This window comes from Phodopus roborovskii, unplaced genomic scaffold, assembly GCF_943737965.1.
Source record: "Phodopus roborovskii unplaced genomic scaffold, PHOROB, whole genome shotgun sequence".
Lineage (NCBI taxonomy): Eukaryota > Metazoa > Chordata > Mammalia > Rodentia > Cricetidae > Phodopus > Phodopus roborovskii.
This window is the reverse complement of record NW_026125295.1, coordinates 14,754,313-14,772,264: the sequence shown is the minus strand read 5'-3', so window position 1 is coordinate 14,772,264 and position 17,952 is coordinate 14,754,313. Positions and strand designations below refer to the sequence as shown.

At 37.3% G+C, this 17,952-nt stretch overlaps 1 protein-coding gene and 1 non-coding gene across 9 annotated transcripts in view; both read right to left on the bottom strand.

Moving 5' to 3' along the window:
• Window positions 1–17,952, bottom strand: part of Dock3 (dedicator of cytokinesis 3) — a 307,646-nt gene that overhangs the window by 218,931 nt on the left and 70,763 nt on the right. For all 8 annotated transcript variants that reach the window (XM_051205186.1, XM_051205158.1, XM_051205167.1 and 5 more), the window contains exon 4: window positions 8,667–8,722. In XM_051205186.1, coding sequence (XP_051061143.1) covers window positions 8,667–8,722 — 56 coding nt within the window. The remainder of the gene's footprint in view (window positions 1–8,666; window positions 8,723–17,952) is intronic.
• Window positions 6,102–6,205, bottom strand: LOC127213521 (U6 spliceosomal RNA). Its single transcript, XR_007833643.1, has one exon. It is a non-coding gene; the product is annotated as a U6 spliceosomal RNA (small nuclear RNA).

Sequence of the window (17,952 nt, the reverse complement as noted above, 5' to 3'; positions counted from 1 at the left end):
ACCCTGTCTGTAAAAACCAACAACAGTAATAATATAAGAAAAATAAAAGTATTTTGTGAACTACTTCACAAAATACTTCAATTTCCCAGAGTACAAAACAAAGACTATTGAGAGCCACAAAAGAGTAACCAACTTACATAAAAACTAGCCCATCAGAAAAACAGCCAACTTCTCAGCAGAAAACTCAAAGGCTAAGATGGCATGAAATTTTTTCAGATCCTACAAGGAAATAACTGCCAACCTAGATGACATAATTTAGCTAACTTGTAAAGACAATACAAAACTACAGGGATCCAAGAGAACTAAGTCAGTACTGCAGAAATTACTTAAAAGATCCCATACACAGAAAAGACATAGCTACACAAACAAAAAAGCACAGGAAAAAAAATAAACCTCATAGGAATATTTAGAAAAGCTAGGGTAATTAAGAAAGCATCAAATATTAAGTCAGTAAATTATCCAAACTATAAGAGGAATAAAGGAGGAAAAGAATTTGGAGTATTTAAAACAACTGGAATAAAACAAACTAACAAGAATTAATATATATATCTTCCAACAATAACTTAATGAAAGTGATATTAATTCTCCAATTAAAAGACACAGGCTTATCAATTAGATTAAAACACAAAAACCAATTGTGTCTGTCAAAATACTGATTTCACCTGCAAAGCCAGGATGAAAGGATAGAAAATTATATTCCAAAGAAATGGAATCTGAAAGCAAGCAGTAATTTAACCTTGTACCCAATGAAGCATATTTCAAGCAAAACTTAGATAAATGAGACAATGAAGGTCACTACATATTGATCAAAGAAAAAATTTATCAAGATGATGTATTCTAAATACATGTGTATGAAACATCACTGCACCCAGTGTTATAAAAGAAAAACTACTGAACATAAAAAAATAGTTGGGCTTTCAAGAGACAATAGCCAGAGTGGAGAAGAATACAAAATTTAAAAATAATTTTAAAAATAACTTTTAAAAATTAAAATAAAGGGAGGAACTTTGTAGTGAGATATTCACTTTGTCTGCACCTGTGGCACAGACCATGCCCATTGGGGGTGGGGACAGGGATACAAACCTGGTACATGAGCTAGTTTGTTGCAGCCCATTCCCTATGATAGGATGCTACCCTCAGCCTTTATGCATGGGAAAGGGCTTGGCCATGCCCCAACATTGTGTCAGACTTTAGTGACTCCTCATAAGAGCCCATGCTTGTAATGAGAAGTGGACTCGGGGTGGGCAGGGGGGAGGCAGGGAGAGAGGGAGTGACAGGAGGGATGGAAGGGAGAATTGTGGTTTGAATGTAAAATGAAATTTAAAAGAATAAATAAATTATAAGAGAGTCAACCAACAAATAGATGGTAGTATCAGATAAATTCACTAATGAATTTATCAGACACGTTTAAGATTCTTCTTTTATTTTATGTGTATGGGTGTTTGCCTGCATATATGTCTGTGCACTGTGGGTATACAGTGCCTTCAGAAATGAGAAGGCAGCTTTGGATCCTCTGGAACTGGAGTTAACCATTGTGTAACTGTTGTGAATCAAACTCAGTACTCTGGAAAAGCAGCTCAGTGCTTTTAACCACTGAGTCAGGTCTCCAACCCAAAATTTATCAGGCTTTAAATAAAAAATAATATCCCCAAGATCTGTTCCTGCTGAGAAAAGCTTAGTGGAAAACAAAAGGGAAAAATACTGAATTTCTGTTTCCATAACAAAATCTATGCAGGAATGCTATCCAAATGTTCTGAGTGCTTTTCCCAGCAAGACTGAGATTTGGGATCTTGATGGAGCATGTCCTTCTGTTTCTCTTATTGGTTGATGAATAAAACATTGTTTGGCCAATAGAGGCAGGAAGATAGGTAGGACTAGGGAATGAGAAGAACTCTGGGAAAGGCAGGCAGAGAGAGAATGCAAGGAGATGCCATGTACAGATCGGGAGGATAGGACATGCCAGGCGTTCTCTGGTAAGATAAGGCCATGTAGAAATACTTAGATTAGTAGTTATGGGTTAATAATTAAGACACAGCTATTCAACAAGAAGTCCTAGCCACTGGCCAACAGTTTTATAGTTAATATAGCATCTTTATGTTTACTTGGGGCTGAAGCAGTGGCAGGAGCAGGCTGGAACAAAAAAACTCCAGCAACAGGGTCTCATCATAGCACGTTATGAGCCTATAGCAAGAGCATCCCAGTTAAAGAACAAGCACTGAGTTTCTACCATATGTGTGTACTTTACCACAGCCTATTTGTACAGGAGCATGGCCATGCCTGCCAGTGGCTTACAGTATGCAAGATGCTTTTTGAAAAACTTGTACTGTGTTTGCTGAAGAGCTTGTTTCCATTTGGTTAATGAGTTATTTAAACAGGCTACATGGGAATTTTCCTATGGGAAACTTTAAGTTGTCATAGTTTTAGATTGGTTATAAAATTTTTCTTTTTTTTTCTTTAATGTTACTAGACAATTAAGCAAACTTTTATTGAAGCCTACACTGTGGTACAGAAATACATTTCAACTGATTATAAGTCTAATACCAATGAAGAGAAATTATGACACCAAAACTTCCCCTCTTATAATCACACTAGGATCACTAGTCAATCTATATTTAGTTTTCTAAGCTTTGTTCCACAAAAACTTATGCAAATTTCAATAATAGAATTCTTAATTCTAGAGTTCAAGGACAGTTTGCTTTATAGAGCTAGTTCCTGGACAGCCAAGGCCACAACACACACACACACACACACACACACACACACACACACACATACACACACACACCACCTCAAAAAAAAAAAAAACACAAAAGAAAGAATTCTTAATTCTTTAAGATCAGACCTTAACAACAAAATCTACTGGGTTACAAAGTCCAGCTTAAGTAAACACCAGTCCTCCAAATAGCATTTGAAAGCCATCAGGTGCTGTGCTCATTGCAAAACAAGACTGATAAAGCTGACTAAAAGCTTTCCCAATGACACATTCAATCAGCAACAGCATGCTTACAGTAAAAACTGCCCATTTTCTTCTTTTTAAAAATTATCTGGAGGGGGGTTGCGCATCTTTAATCCCAGCAATCAGGAGGCAGAGGCAGGCAGATCTCTGTGAGTTCAAGGCTACCTTAAATGTCCTTCACTGACAACAAGATTGATAACTACCTCATATGCCATCCTACAGCCTTCACCCAATAGCTGATGGAAACAGAAGAAGACACCCACAGCTGAACACTGAGCTGAACTCCTGGAATCCAGTTGCAGAGAGGATGAGCAAAGGGGTCAAGACAGGCTGCAGAGACCCATAAAAACTGCTGACTTGAACAAGGGGGAGCTCATGGAGCCCAGACTGATAGCTGAGAAACCAGCATAAGACCAACCCAGATCCCCTGAACGTGAGTCTCAGTAAGAAGGCCTGGGCAGTCTAAAGGACCTCTGACAGTGGAACCAGGATGTATACCTGGTGCATGAAAGGACTTCAGAAGCACATTCCCCATGGAAGATACTCCCTTAACTTAGAGACACAAGGGAAGGCCTAGGCCCCACCCCAAATGACTTAACAGATTTTGATGATCCCTCTTGGAAGGTCTCATCCTCCCTGGGGAGTAGATGGGGAATTGAATGGGGGTGGGGGGAAGGGTGGGAGAACTGGGATTGATATGTAAAGTAAGAAAAAAAAATAAAAAAAATTCATAAAATAATCTTGGTCATTCTATTCAACATCAACATTAACACATCTATTTAACTGGTTCTTCTCTGCAACGTTTCTGTTCTCCACCTCTAAGAATGTTTCTTATCTCCATGTACCTCACTGGCTACAACTTCATCTTACTATGAATTCTCCCCTTCCACCTAAATTGAAATGCTACAGTTCCTTAGAATCTGTCTTCAGTTCATCTCTGGCTACATTAACTGCTTATTTTTAACAACGGAATTATACAACTTCACATTCAGACAGACAACTGCCTAATTTACAACTCCACTTAAATCTGTAACTCTTCAACTTTAATATATTCAAGATTGTAGTATTTTATGTCTTCTTAAAAACAAATCCTTTCAAACTACATATCTCCCAGAATGATGACTACATCCTTAGTGAAAAAGTCACATCTTCTTTTATCTGTATATGTTATTGGAAAATTATCCAAGAATGATGGTGCACACCTTTGATCCCAGCACTCAAGAGGCAGAGGCAGGTGGATCTCTGTGAGTTCTAGGGCAGCCTGGTCTACAAAGCAAGTTCCAGGATAGCTAGGGCTATTACACTGAGAAACCCTATCTCAAAAAAGAAAATTCCATCATCTCAAATACCAAAATGGATAAAGTACCTTGACACTTTATATCAGCCTAATGAACATCTGCATCTAAGCCAGCATAGTGGCCTCCATGAACTAGAATAATCTTCCTTTATATTTTTCTCTGGTATTTACTAGTGATGGGAACTGAACACAGGGCTTTTGCATGCCAAGCAATTGCCTTACTATAAAGTTATATTTAGCCTGGACCAGTTCTAAATTTCTGTGGTCTTTGTGGTTTCCATGATGTTTATAAAAAGGCATCTTATAATCATCTATTCTGCTATTGTGTATGCATGTGCATGTGTAAAAGAGAAGGGGACATATACATGTGGAGGGTATGTGTCCATGTGAAGACCAGAGGAAGACCCCAGGTGTCTTGCTCTATCATGCTCCACCTTCTCTTGAGGCAGGGTTTCTGTAAGCTAACAGGCTCCAAAGATCCTCCTGTCTATCCCAGGCAGCATAAGGGTTACAGGTACAAATGACCATACCTGGCTTTTTGCCAGAGATTTGAAGTCAGATTCTCATGCTATAAAATTTTATAAAATTTTATATAATTATGTTTATAAAATTATGTCTAATGTTTCTATCTTTGCCTTCACCCATAAATCCTACACTTTCATTTTCCTTTAGAACACACAGGAAGCACCCTTTTTGCTCCAACTTACAGAACTCTTTCCTTGTACTTCTTGCTAGGCAAATCTAGTGATAAATTACCTCTGCTATTATTATTTGTATTGGAAAATCTATCTTTAAAGAGTCATTTTACTAGGCACAATATTTTTTGCTAAATGGTTTATTCCTATGATATGCCTAATTTATCATTCCATTTCCTTCTATTTTGAAAAGTCTCTACTGAGAAATCTTCCATATCATCAAGTTTCCTTGTACACAAGTTACTTTTTCTTTTGTTGCTTTCAACTCCTATATTAGCAAAACGAAGGGGAGAAAAAAAAAAAAAAAAAAAAAAAAAAAAACCAGCCACCTTCCTTGGTGTTTGTGGACTGGCTTTTTATATGAGGACCTGGGAACCTCTTAAGCCTTTTGTATGGATATGTATTATTCCTCCATTCTTCCTGAGAGTCTCAAGATTATGGGTCTCCTTCCAACTGTTCATACCCATAAATAGCCACAGTAAATCACTCTTCCCTAGGGTAGTGTATTTAAAAGACACGGGCAGCAGATATATACTCTGTCCTTCTCTTTCCCTCTGAGAAAAAACTCAATCTTGCAGAACTGTACTGACTACAGGGAGATGCCCATCCCTTTCTTCTAAAAGTGTACTTACTAAAAGGCTGAGACACTAAATGCCTGTTACACTCCTTTTTATCCTGTCTGGGAAGAAGTCTTGATTTTTGCACTATTCTTCATCTTACAGTGCTTTACACGCTTCAATATGCTGCCACTCCTTTTATTTGTTTTTTTAGTTGCCTCTGAAAGTTTAAACTTATGCAGGTAACTTCAGCAATTGCAGTAAAGCAGGTTAAAATGTGTCACTTGGACAGTGACCCAAAATGCTAAAGATGTTAAATATATTATGCTCATTTTATGATGCTCTAGTGAAATAGATCAACTGTTGTAAATTCTGCCTTAGCTATCATGGAGAAAGGGATGATCCAAGTAAATGAAATTGTTCTTAAAGGGTTCAAAAGTGGCTGTTTCCTATTTTGTACTCTGGGGGAGGGGGTCCTGCATCAACTTTACTGGATTCTGTACAGCTCATAAAACATAAATTGCTGTATATGTGATTGTTAAATCAATGTTTCTGCAAAGGATGAGGAATGGAATTTCCTTTCTACCTTTTATCTCTTAAAATATGAACAGTGCACGGATTTGTGTGTCATCCTTGCACAGTGGCCATGCTAATCTTTGTACTGTTACAATTTTGCTGTATGTGCTTCCAAAGTGAGCACTTACTCCATCTTGCTGATGCCAAACCAAGGAAAAAAAAAAAAAAAAAAAAAAAAAACACTACTATTGTCTTCCTGGGCTCTCTTTCCATCATATGACAAATTGAAACTTTCTGAGGGAAAAAAAGAAGCCAAAGTTAACTTGAAGTTCTTCCTATGTGTATCTGTTCCTTCATGGATCACCACCTTTAAAAATCTTTACCAAAAGAAAACAAAGTCAGCTAGGGCTAGAGAGACCCCCCATTTCAAATGTAAGAAAAAGTATAAAAGCAAAAGAACCTTTAGAGAACTTATCTATGTCAGTTGTTTGTCAGTGCCTGCATGCAAGAATTTTTCTTCATACTTTATCTGGGTTTTATAACTTCTGTTCTGTGTGATGACCCCGCTAGACATCTAGACACAACAGTTAATTCTAGGTAGCTTTCTATGACTTATATCCAAAGCTATGCTCTCACAGAGAAAGAATACATCCAATAAATATGACCGTCCTGAGCAATTCTGCATAGCCCTTCTGCTTTCCCTAAGCAAACAGAATTCATGTATTTATACTTTTGAAACCAAATTGTCTCCCAAGCCTTTCTGAGCTCAAGATGAGCTTGCCTTGCTAGTATTTTCTGAGACACTCTTCTTCTGGATCACTACATATTCCTGTAAGTCCTTCCTTACCTCACTCCCACGGTGCTTCTGCACAATTTCAGCTCTGTTACAGATCATAGCACTACAGATCAAGAATATCATTTTTAGGTTTTCCTACATAAAACATAAAAGTAGCCATTTCAACTTGGAAAATATATTTTTGTAACTTCTAAAAATCTATACTTTCCCCATTGGGAGCCTAGATACACCCTTTTCCTCATACAACTTCTATAGAGTGTTTATACTTTGACAGTCCTTACTTAAATTTTTGAAGTGGCAAGTTTACACACATACACACTAGTGTATGTTCATTTCATAAAAAGAAAAGAGGGAAGAAATAGAAATATGCCAGGGACTCTATAGACATGGCTCAATGTAAAGTGTTCATCACACACAGGGCTCTGGGTTTACTTCTTAATACAAAGCAAAAAGGAGATGGGTAAAGGATTGTTTTAATAATATTCATACCATAATATTGTAATTCTTTTAATTCCCCAATAACAAGTTTTACCTTTGAAGTCAAACCAGTGATTTACTAATAATTATAGCCTCCAAACCTAACCTTCTTCACACATGAACTTCATTACACAACCCCCTTTGTCAACTACGGACATTAGAAAGATAGCAAGGAAAAAACTGTGTTTCTTACTGTTCCTATAAACAATTCTCTATCGATGAAAATTGGCCTTAGCATCCAGTTGTCTTTGGCATTGATAGTATGCCCCTATTGCCACATTATTCATATACAACACCAGCAGCCCTGGTATTTCCCTTTCTTAAAGTTTGAGCTCTAATGTCTCAAGACCCATTTCCTCCAGTCCCTAGGGTCTGGTGTCCCATCCTCTTGTTCTTTGTGTCCCAGCCACTTGAGTAGACTGATGTCTGTTGTTATCATTACTTGGATGACATCAGTATTTCCTCTTTTGTTTTTCGCCCTTAAACACAAGCACAAATAATGTCCTATATTAAATCCCACTTCATACTTTTACTAATGTGTTTTATGTCTTCATGACTAAACTTTAAATGACTATAGACTCTGCTGCTTATTCACTCTCCAGTCAAAAGCGTCCTTAGTTGAAAAGTAAATACTACTTAAATTTTACATAACTTTATAAAATAGGACATGACAACAGCAAATATCTTAAAAATCACTCTTAACATGTAAAACAATCAATGTTAGTATTTAGTATATTTATTTCTCATCCCTGTCGCAAAACAAAAAAAAACTTGCCTTGGCTTTTCAGATGTGTGCTTAATATATTCATATTGCATAATAATGTTTCTATCCACAAGATAAACCTTTAAATTTTTTAATCTCTACTTATAAATAAAAAATTTTAAGTTCCCTTCACTTTGACATATAAAAGTGAAATGATAAATTTATCTCTAATACCTAGTCTAGAATGATAATTCTCAAAGTAATACCTAATATATATAAAAGATAATATATATGTAACTGCTTTAATGAAATTTACAGCTAAGGTTATTTATCTGAAATATTGTTTAAAAAAAGCATAGCTTGGGATTCTATACAATAATAAATGCATAATTTTAAAAATCCCTTCAGGGCCTGGAGAGATGGCTCAGTGTTTGAGAGCACTGACTGTTCTTCCAGAGGATCCAGGTTCAATTCCAGCAACTACATGGCAGCTCACAGCTGTCTGTTGTAACTCCAGTTCCAGGGCATCTGATCCCTTCACACCAATGCACATAAAATAAAGTTTAGAAAAATTTAAATCCTCTCAATAATATATTTTAAACTACAAACCATGTCAAACTTCCTCTGCAACCTCTAATAATTATAAATTAACTTAGGCTAATTACTTACCCCCTATTACTGACAATTGCCTTTTTCAAATGAATATAATTTGCAGGAAAGATCCCCTGTAAAACAAACAAAAAAATCTAGTTAATGAAATGCAAATTGTGATTAACATTTCATATATATTGAAAGAAAGTGGAAATGTAGTGAATATTCTAAATATTCTATTAAAACTACCACTAGTAGACAATCTAGTTATACATGGTCATAAAATTCTATCCTAATACCCTTCCTTCAACTCTGTATTCTTGATGCACAATTTTATGACCATGTATAGGTAGACTGTATACTCAGGAGAATACTACAGCCTTAAACACTTCATAAATAAAATGTTAAAAAAATTACAAAGAAATACTCTATCAAATAACTCACAAGCTACAGTACTGTGCACAGGCCATTCATGCTCAAAACTCACATGTAGCATGCATGGAGGTCAGAGGACAATTTATGTGATTTCCTTCTCTTGTTCTGTTATATGGGTGCTGAGGCTAGAACTCAGGTGGTCAAGTTTGGTGACCAGTAAGAGCCATTCCAGTTTTCCAATTATTTCACTTTATCCTAATAAAATTCCTTCAAATAAAACATGAATAGCCTAAATACTATCATCCTTTAACCTAGAGTATAATAAAGTCAACCATTAATATGAGGCTATCAGAAACTTAACTATAGTAATTCATTTTATATAATGCTTTATAACAAAAGATAACCTGTATACTGACAAGGAATATTAAGTATGAGATAATATAAAGGCTTAGACTACACAACTACATGCAGAAATAACTAAATGAAGCTCTCATAATGATAATATACCCACCAAGAAAAGTTAAGTAGAAGTAAAGACGCCAAGGGAATAAGTCATAAGGATGTTATAGTGATTGTATAAAAAAAAATCAATAAATGAAGGCTTTCCCAATAGCATAAAATAAACATTAAAGCACATTAAAAGTCAGATAAATCTTGATATAGTAATAGTGGGAGGCTTCACTGCCTCACTATGAACTTAAGTAGGTCCCACTCTTGATATAGTGCTTGGAACTTTAGCTACACCAGTAAGAGAAAAAAAATAAAGGGATACAAATAGGACAAGAAGTTAAATCATTCTTTTTGCAGGTGACATGATCTTATACTTAAGGATGCTATGCTTACCACCAGAAAACTGTTAGATTTGATAAATATTTTCAGCAAAGCAACAAAATACAAGCACACACAAAAACCAGTAGCTTTCCTGTTTATCAATAATAAAGTGGCCAAGAAAGAAATTAGGAAAAATAATTCATTTTCAATAGCTTTAAAAAATAGGGAGCTGGAGAAAAGACTCTGTAGTTAAGAGTGCTATTGCAGAAGGGGTAAGAGAAGTGGCTGGGAGGCAGGGTGAGTAGAAGGGAAGTGGTGGAACGTAACAGGAGGAAAAAAGGGAGTGGAAACTGTGGTTGTTATGTAAAATAAATAAAAATTATGATAAAAAAGATGCTTTTGCAGAGAAATGGAGTCTAGTTGCCTTCATATTACAGGGCCCGTAGCCTCCTATAACTCGAGCTCCAAGGACTCTGATGCCCTCTTCTAGGTTCTCTGATTACTGCACAATATACACATACACACATAGGCACACAAATAAGCATAAATAACAAAATAAATCTTTTTTGAAGTTAGGAATAAACCTCATTGGGAAAATTAAAAATATATCTACAATGAAACCTTTAAAACATTTAAGAATGATACTGATACAGTCACTAGAAAATAAAAAGGTATTTCATGCTTAGAGACTGACCCAATTAATACCATGAAAAAAATTACTAAAAGAATCCTAAATATTCCACACAATTCCAATCAAAATATAAGTGAAATTTCTCACTGAACTATAAAAAAGTCTAAATTCATAGAGGACTACAATGACCTCAAAAAGACACAGCATTCACAGCATTCCAAAAAACAAATTAATAAATATTTAAAAAAAAAAAAACAAAACAAAACAGATTTCACAATACCTGACCCCAAGTTAGCCAAAGTGATAAAGAGCATCGTACTGACATACAAACAGATGTATGAACTAATGGAAAAGAAAGGAAATACAGAAATGAACCCAAACAGCTATAGCTACATAAGTTTTGACAAAGGTGTGTTAAAACCATACTTTAAATTAGAGGGGTAAAATAATTTCTTCAACAAACAGGGGTTGGGAAAATCGGGTATCTATATAGAGAAGAGTGAAGTTAAACTTCATCTCTTGTCCTGCACTATATACACTGTGTGTATTTTTTTCAAATTTTTGAAAAAAAAATACTTTATTATAAAAACTGAATGCTGAAATTGCTGGAAGAAAATCTAGGAAAAGCGTTTCAAGATATGTTTCTTTTGTTTCGTTTTGTTTTTTTTAATTCTGGAAATCACACTAGTGGGAAATAAATGAATTGACAAATGGGATTACATGAAATCCAAAGGCTTCTTCACAGTAGTAAAGCTACCCACAGGGACTGGCTACAAAACAGGAGAAAATCTTTGCCCATTATACCTCAGATAAGCAGTTAATAAATATGTAGATATGTATTTTTTAAAAACTACAAAAATGAAACACCAAAAACTAATGAGCCAAAAAGACAGTTCTCAAAAGAAGAAAACCACGTGGCCAACAAATATTTGAAAAACGCTTTATAGCTTTATGCATTAGAGAAATACAAATTAAAACTCTTTTAAGATTGAATTTTACCCCAGTCAGAATAACTATCACCAAGAAAACAAGAGGCAACAAAGTCTGCTGAGGATAGAGCAAAATAGGAACCCATATTCACTGCTGGCAGGAATGTAAACTTGTGCAGCCACTATGAAAATGAGTATGTAGATCTCTTCAAAAACTAAAAATGGAACTAACATATGGTCAAACTATACTACTCCCAAGAATACACACAAAGGATTAAGTCCTACTACAGAGATACTTACACATCTATATTTATTGATGCACTACTTATATTAACAACAGAACCAACCTAAATGTCTGTCTTAGTTAAGGTTTCTATGACCATGGCAAATCTTACAAAGGAAACATTTAATTGGGTGGCTTACAGTTCAGAGGTTTAGTCCATTGTCATCATGGTGGGACAAGGTGGTGTACAGGCAGACATGGTGCTGGAGACAAAGCTGAGAATCCTACATCTTTGATCCACAGGCAACAGGAAGTGAACTGAGATGCTAGGCATGGCTTGAGCATATATGAGAACTCAAAGCTCACCCTCCAGTGACATACTTCTCCAACAAGGACACATCTACTCTAACAAAGTCACACCTCCTAATAGTGCCACTACCTATGATGGGAACCAATTATATTCAAACTACCACAATGTCCATAAAAGATGACTGGACAATGAAAATGTGATGTACATACACAATTAAACTTTATTGAGCCATAAAGGAAAATGAAATCATGACATGTAGTGATATATTGTTTGTAATCTAACAAATAAACCTTGCCTGAAGATCAGAATGCAGAACTAAGCCACTAGTTAGCCATATAGGACAGGCCGTGGTAGCCACACCTTTAATTCCATCACTCAGGAGACAGAGGCAGATGGACCTCTGTGAGTTCAAGGCCACCCTGGGCTACATGAGAATGAATCAGTCTAAAAGAGAAACAGCTCATACCTTTAATCCCAGCACTAGAGAGAATATAAAGCAGGATCTCGGTGAAGCCTCAGATTGCATTCTGAGGATTCATAGAGACAAGATTGTCCTTTCAGTCCAAGGTAGAGGTAAGAGCTAATGAATAACTGGCTGCTTTGCTTTCCTGATCTTCCAACTTTAACCCCAATATCTGTCTCTGGGTTTTTATTATTTGTACTATGATAACATGCACAAATAAAATGGATGGACCTGGAAATTATATCTTAATGAAGTATCCTAGAAAGACAAATACCCTGTTTTTTTTTCTCATATGCACAAGACTTGTACAAGATCAAGCCAATCAACATTCAAGCATAAACAGGGGAAGAAATCATTAGGACCCAGTATTAGCCAAAAATATATTGGCCATAGCTACTGGGAGGGAGGGTCATATTTCTTTAGGGGGTGTAGCTCTGGTAGGTTGCCCATATTCTGTTGAGTAGCCTTATGTCTATTCTAATACAAGCAGCAATAATTGGCTCAATGAGTTATTGAACAAAAGGACAGAAAAAGAGGAGAATAAGAAAATGGAAAGGTAAAAAAGAGGGGCAAGGGCCAGTTAAATTGATATTATTGAGATAAATACAGGTTAAGAAATTGTCAAAGAACAAATAAAATATGCAAAAAAAGTATGTGTGAGGATCCTATGGTGAAGTTGCATTACTTTGTATATTTAAAAAAAAGAAACTAATAAAAATATCCAGGTGTTGTGGGACCCACCCATAATACCAGCACTTAGGGGGCAGAAGCAGATGGATCTCTGCGAGTTTGAGGCCAGTCTGGTCTGTATAGTAAGTTCCAAAACAGTCAGAACTATACAGAAAGAGCCTGTCTTTAAAATAAAAAAGAAGAAGAAATTAAGAAAAACCTAATAAAAATAAATAAAGTTAAAAGCCTCTATTCAGCAAAGAAAACAGTTACCAGTGAAGAGCCCAAATAATGGAGAAAATCTTTGCCAGATATTCATCACATATGAAATTAATACCAAGAATACATCAAGAAGCAAAAAGAAAAAAATTAAATACACAGACACACATGCAAAATCCCCAACCAATTTAATCAATAAATAGGTAAGTGAACTGAGTAAACAGCTCTCAAAAGAAGTAAAACAAACAGGGTGGTGGCAGTGAGCACCTTTAATCCCAGCACTGGTAAGCAGAGGCAGGCAGATCTCTGAGTTCAAGGCCAGCCTTGAACTACAGAGCAAGTTTCAAGACAGCCAAGGCTATTTGTTATTACAGAGAGAATGCTGACTCAAAAAAACCAACCCCCCCCCCCAAAAAAAAGGAGGATGGGAAGGAGAAGAACAAGAACAAGGGCCTGCAGAGATGACTCAACAGTCAAGAGCACTTGCTGCTTTTCTACAGATTCAGTTCCTAATACCCACATAGCAGCTCACAACCATCTATAACTCCAGTTCAAGGAGATCCGATACTTTCTTCTGGCCTCCATGGACACCACACATGCACAAAGTGTACATAAATACATGGAAGCACTCATATATACACATGAAAATAAAAATAAATAAATCTCTTCATAAAAAAGAAAAAATGATGGCTGTTAGGAGTAGTTGTCCCTTGCTGGTCTGGTCCCACCACCACGCCAGCCCCAAATAAGACACTGAATTTGATATAAAGCTGGTCAGTTACTAGTTTCTTATCAGCTAGCTCTGTCTTAAATTAACCCATTTCTATCAATCTAAGTATTTCCATGTGGTCTCATCTAACTGGAGAGAGAGCCCAGACCTCTGTTCTCTCCAGTCTCTACATCTTGACTCCTCCCTACTACTTCCTCTCTCCTCCTTGTCTCCTAGTCCCACCTATCTTGCTCTCCTATTGGCCAACAGTGCTTTATTCATTAACCAATGCAAGAAACATATTTACAGAACAACGTCTCCCATCAGATGGCTGACAAAAACATGAAAAGCTCTTTATCTTTAGCTATTATTGAGGCTGGTTTTAATGTCAATTTGCCACAAATTAGAATCACCTCAGTTGGGAGTCTCACCTGAAGAACTGTCCTGATTATTGGGGGAAGATTCAACCCAATCATGGAAGTACCTTTTGGTAGGAGCCCACATGAAAAAGGGTGCTTTAGAGGAAGTTTGTTCTCTTGCCTTTTGCTTTCTCTCTTACCAGTGGGTTGATTTGCCCTGTTGCTGCTGCTTCCTTTGCTAACAGTAGAAACAACATTTCTGAGCTTTCATCAGATAACAGAGATCATAATAGAGAGCAGCAGCTTTCTAAGAACTTACCAGCACTACATTGGGAATACTGAGGCACCCTACCTTGTGGACTGAGTGACTTCTAGTTGTCACTTCCCCACACACTGGAAGAGTTATTCTGGAACTACTCCAATACTGGCTCATAGCCTCAAGGACCCAATTCCAGGATCTCAGCATCTTAAGTATGATTTGGCTGTAATTACTATTTTAAAGTTTGTTTAACAGGTTCCCCATGGGGAAAGCAAATCAAACTTTGGAGCTTCCCTGACTAATAACTTGTGAGGCGGTATCACACACCTGGCACAGAAAATTCCACTTAATAACCCATGTCTTCTGAGGGAAGTGTGATGGCACATACACAACATTAGGGAGCGAGAGCTTTTCTTGCCTAATTTTAATAGAGAAAGCCGAGATGAATCAATCACAAAGGACGCAGTATCAGCAGAGATGGTGGAAAAGCAGCAGTGGAGCAGCTAGCTGCTTTAATAGCCACATAAGAGGATGAGCCACCAGAGACGCAGACAACAACAAAAGCTGAATCTCAGTACCTTGGTTTATTAACTACATTAGCAAGGGCTAAGGAATTCCAGCTTCCCAGACTTCCATAAGAGATGTGACTTTATAAGCTATGCCTGAACAAGAGCTGTAATACTTATTACCATATAGTTAGAGTCCTAGTACCTAGTACTCTAAACAAGAGCTAAAAAAATCAGAGGGGAACACCTGCTGATGCTCCCTCTTGCCTGCTGCTACCACTCACCATTGTCAAATGCCAAGGGATATAAAAGCTGCCAGAGGCCAGCAAAAGAACTCCTCACCTACATACAATTTCTACTCAGAGAAAAATAACCCCAACATAGCAATTCACAGGAAGCACAAAAAAAGGTGTTTTGCTGTGAAATAACCCTTCTGTACACTACTAATATGTATTACTCTCATTGGTTAATAAATAACTGACTGACCAGTAGCCAGGCAGAAAGTATAGGTGGGACAGCCAAACTAAGAATGCTGGGAAGAAGGGCGGAGTCAGTGGAAGTCACCAGGAGATGCAGAGGGAGCAAGACATGCCAGAGGACAAGAAAAGCCATGAGTCATGTGGCAGCACATAGATTAATAGAAATGGGTTAATTTAAGTTGTAAGAGCTAGTTAGTAATAAACCTGAGCTATCTGCCAAGTACTTATAATTAATGTAAGTGTCAGTGTTTATTTGGGAGCTGCTGGCAGGACAGAAACTTCTGCCAACAGTGCTTACAATAAAAGCTTAAGGAAATTTTAACAATAAACTACCTATTCTAACAGTATTTGACTGTACTTGTGTAGGGAATTTAAATTTTGAGTTCAGCCAGGGTTATACACTGAATTTGAGGTCACCTTGACCTAAACAGAAAGACTCTGTCTCAGAAAATGAAAACAATGCACTACTCACCCAGTACCTTACAGTAGTTAACAATGCTAAACTGTACCACACAATCTTAACTCATCATTCCCCAGTAATCCTCACTGCAGTACTGTATAATTCAGAAAGCATGTATACATTCATCAATAAGTATCTTTAATAACAATTTCTCTTATAAGTCAAATACTGTGTACTATGGTTTGTGCCCCCTGAGGTTTTTGTGTTGAAGGTCCTTGGGGTAGCACTACTGGGGGTAACCAGTTCTTCAGAGAGTAAAGCTCCTGGGAGGTCATTGAGGCAAGAACCCATAGGAGAGTCTGGTGTCCTAACTTCCCAGCTTTGCTTCCTAGCTTATATTATATACAAAGTGCTTGATCATACGCTCCCTGGCCACTGTCATTTGGCACAACAATCCCAAAGGCTCAATGAAACACGCTGCCTGATCGTGCATGGACTTGAAGATCTAAAACTATGTGCCAGAATAAACCTGTTTATTAAGCTAATTATCATGTGTACTTCGTTGTAGTAACAGAATGTAAGACAGTGTGTGACAACAGCACATGTGCAGCTTGGCTGACTCACAGACTCCCTGTTAGCAGTGAGAAAGTCAAAAGGCCTTACCACTCTCTGTACTCTCTGGCATAGAATACACTAAATACGTGTCTGACTTACTTTTCCTGTCATGCCAACCACCATTCTCTTAACACTGTACTTCAGCATTATTTGTTATTTCTTGAATATTCCTTGTAGTTTTCAACCATACAAAACACTCTATAAGGCCCCTTTCCTAGATTGTGTAATTCTAGGAATCTGTTGATCAGTGTATGAAGGATGCTTGTTAAAATCACAAAATGGAAGTAAATGTCAACTCTTCCAGAATGGTTTTTCCCTCTTAAGCATATGCTTGATAGAAAGCAAAAACTGTAATTAGTTTTCCTTACTTATTTTGTTCTGTTATTCTTTAATACTTTGGGTATATTCTTTAAAACTATAACTTTTTATTAAATATTTTGATAACCCTGATTGGCAAGCCCTTCTTAATAGTAGCCTTAAGAGAGCAACTGTTAACCCAGAGCCCTGAAAACATCCAGGCCTGGGCTGCAGCCAAGGGCCATATCTGGGTCTGTGTTGATGTCTATGACTCCTTTTCCCACCAAAGGCCATACAGATGCCTAGAGTCTGAACTGACACCTGAGGCCACGTTGGTATCCAAGGGTCATCCTGGGGCTGGGGCCATGCAGATCTATCTGAGTGGCCTACACTGCCACTCATGGCCATGGTGATATTTGGCCCCAAGCTGCTGCTGCTAGAGGTATGATCCAGGGTCTATGTTGATGTCCACTGCCATGTTAACATAGTGGCCCATTCAATCCATGTGTGTTGAAGTCCGAGGTCCATGAGGAGTTGGCTCTGCCCCTCACTGGCTCTGGGAAAGCTGGCCCCACCCCTCATAGGAGAGGAAAACTGGCCCCTATACTTGGGAAAGCTGGATCCAACCCTCACCTCTGAGGGGGACTGTTATCATCTAGGCAAATCTGGTTCCACCCTTTGGGCACCTTGCAGAGCATGCCACCTCTGCACACATGACAGGCAGTTAGTTCACTGCCTCTGGACACAGGTGCAAAGATTCCTTTAAGAGACAAACTCCTCCTTCACTTTGATTGTACTCCAGGAGTTTAGCCTAATGGTTAGTTGTGGATTTCTGTATCTGCTTCTGTTTCTTCTGGAAGAGGGTTCTAGCTTCTCTGGGATTGTAGACTGTAGGCTGTGTATCTTTTGCTTTGTGTCTGTTATTATATTTGTCTTTCTGGGTCTGGGTTACCTCACTCAGAATTTTTTTTTTTTTTTTTTTTTTTTTGCCCTGTCCATTTGCCTGCAAATTTTAGGATGTCATTGTTTCTTACCACCAAGTAGTGGTTCATTGTGTAAATATACCTCATTTTCTTTATCCATTCTTCAGTTGAAGGGCATCTAGGTTGTTTCCAAGTTCTAGCTATTACAAACAATGTTGCTATGAACA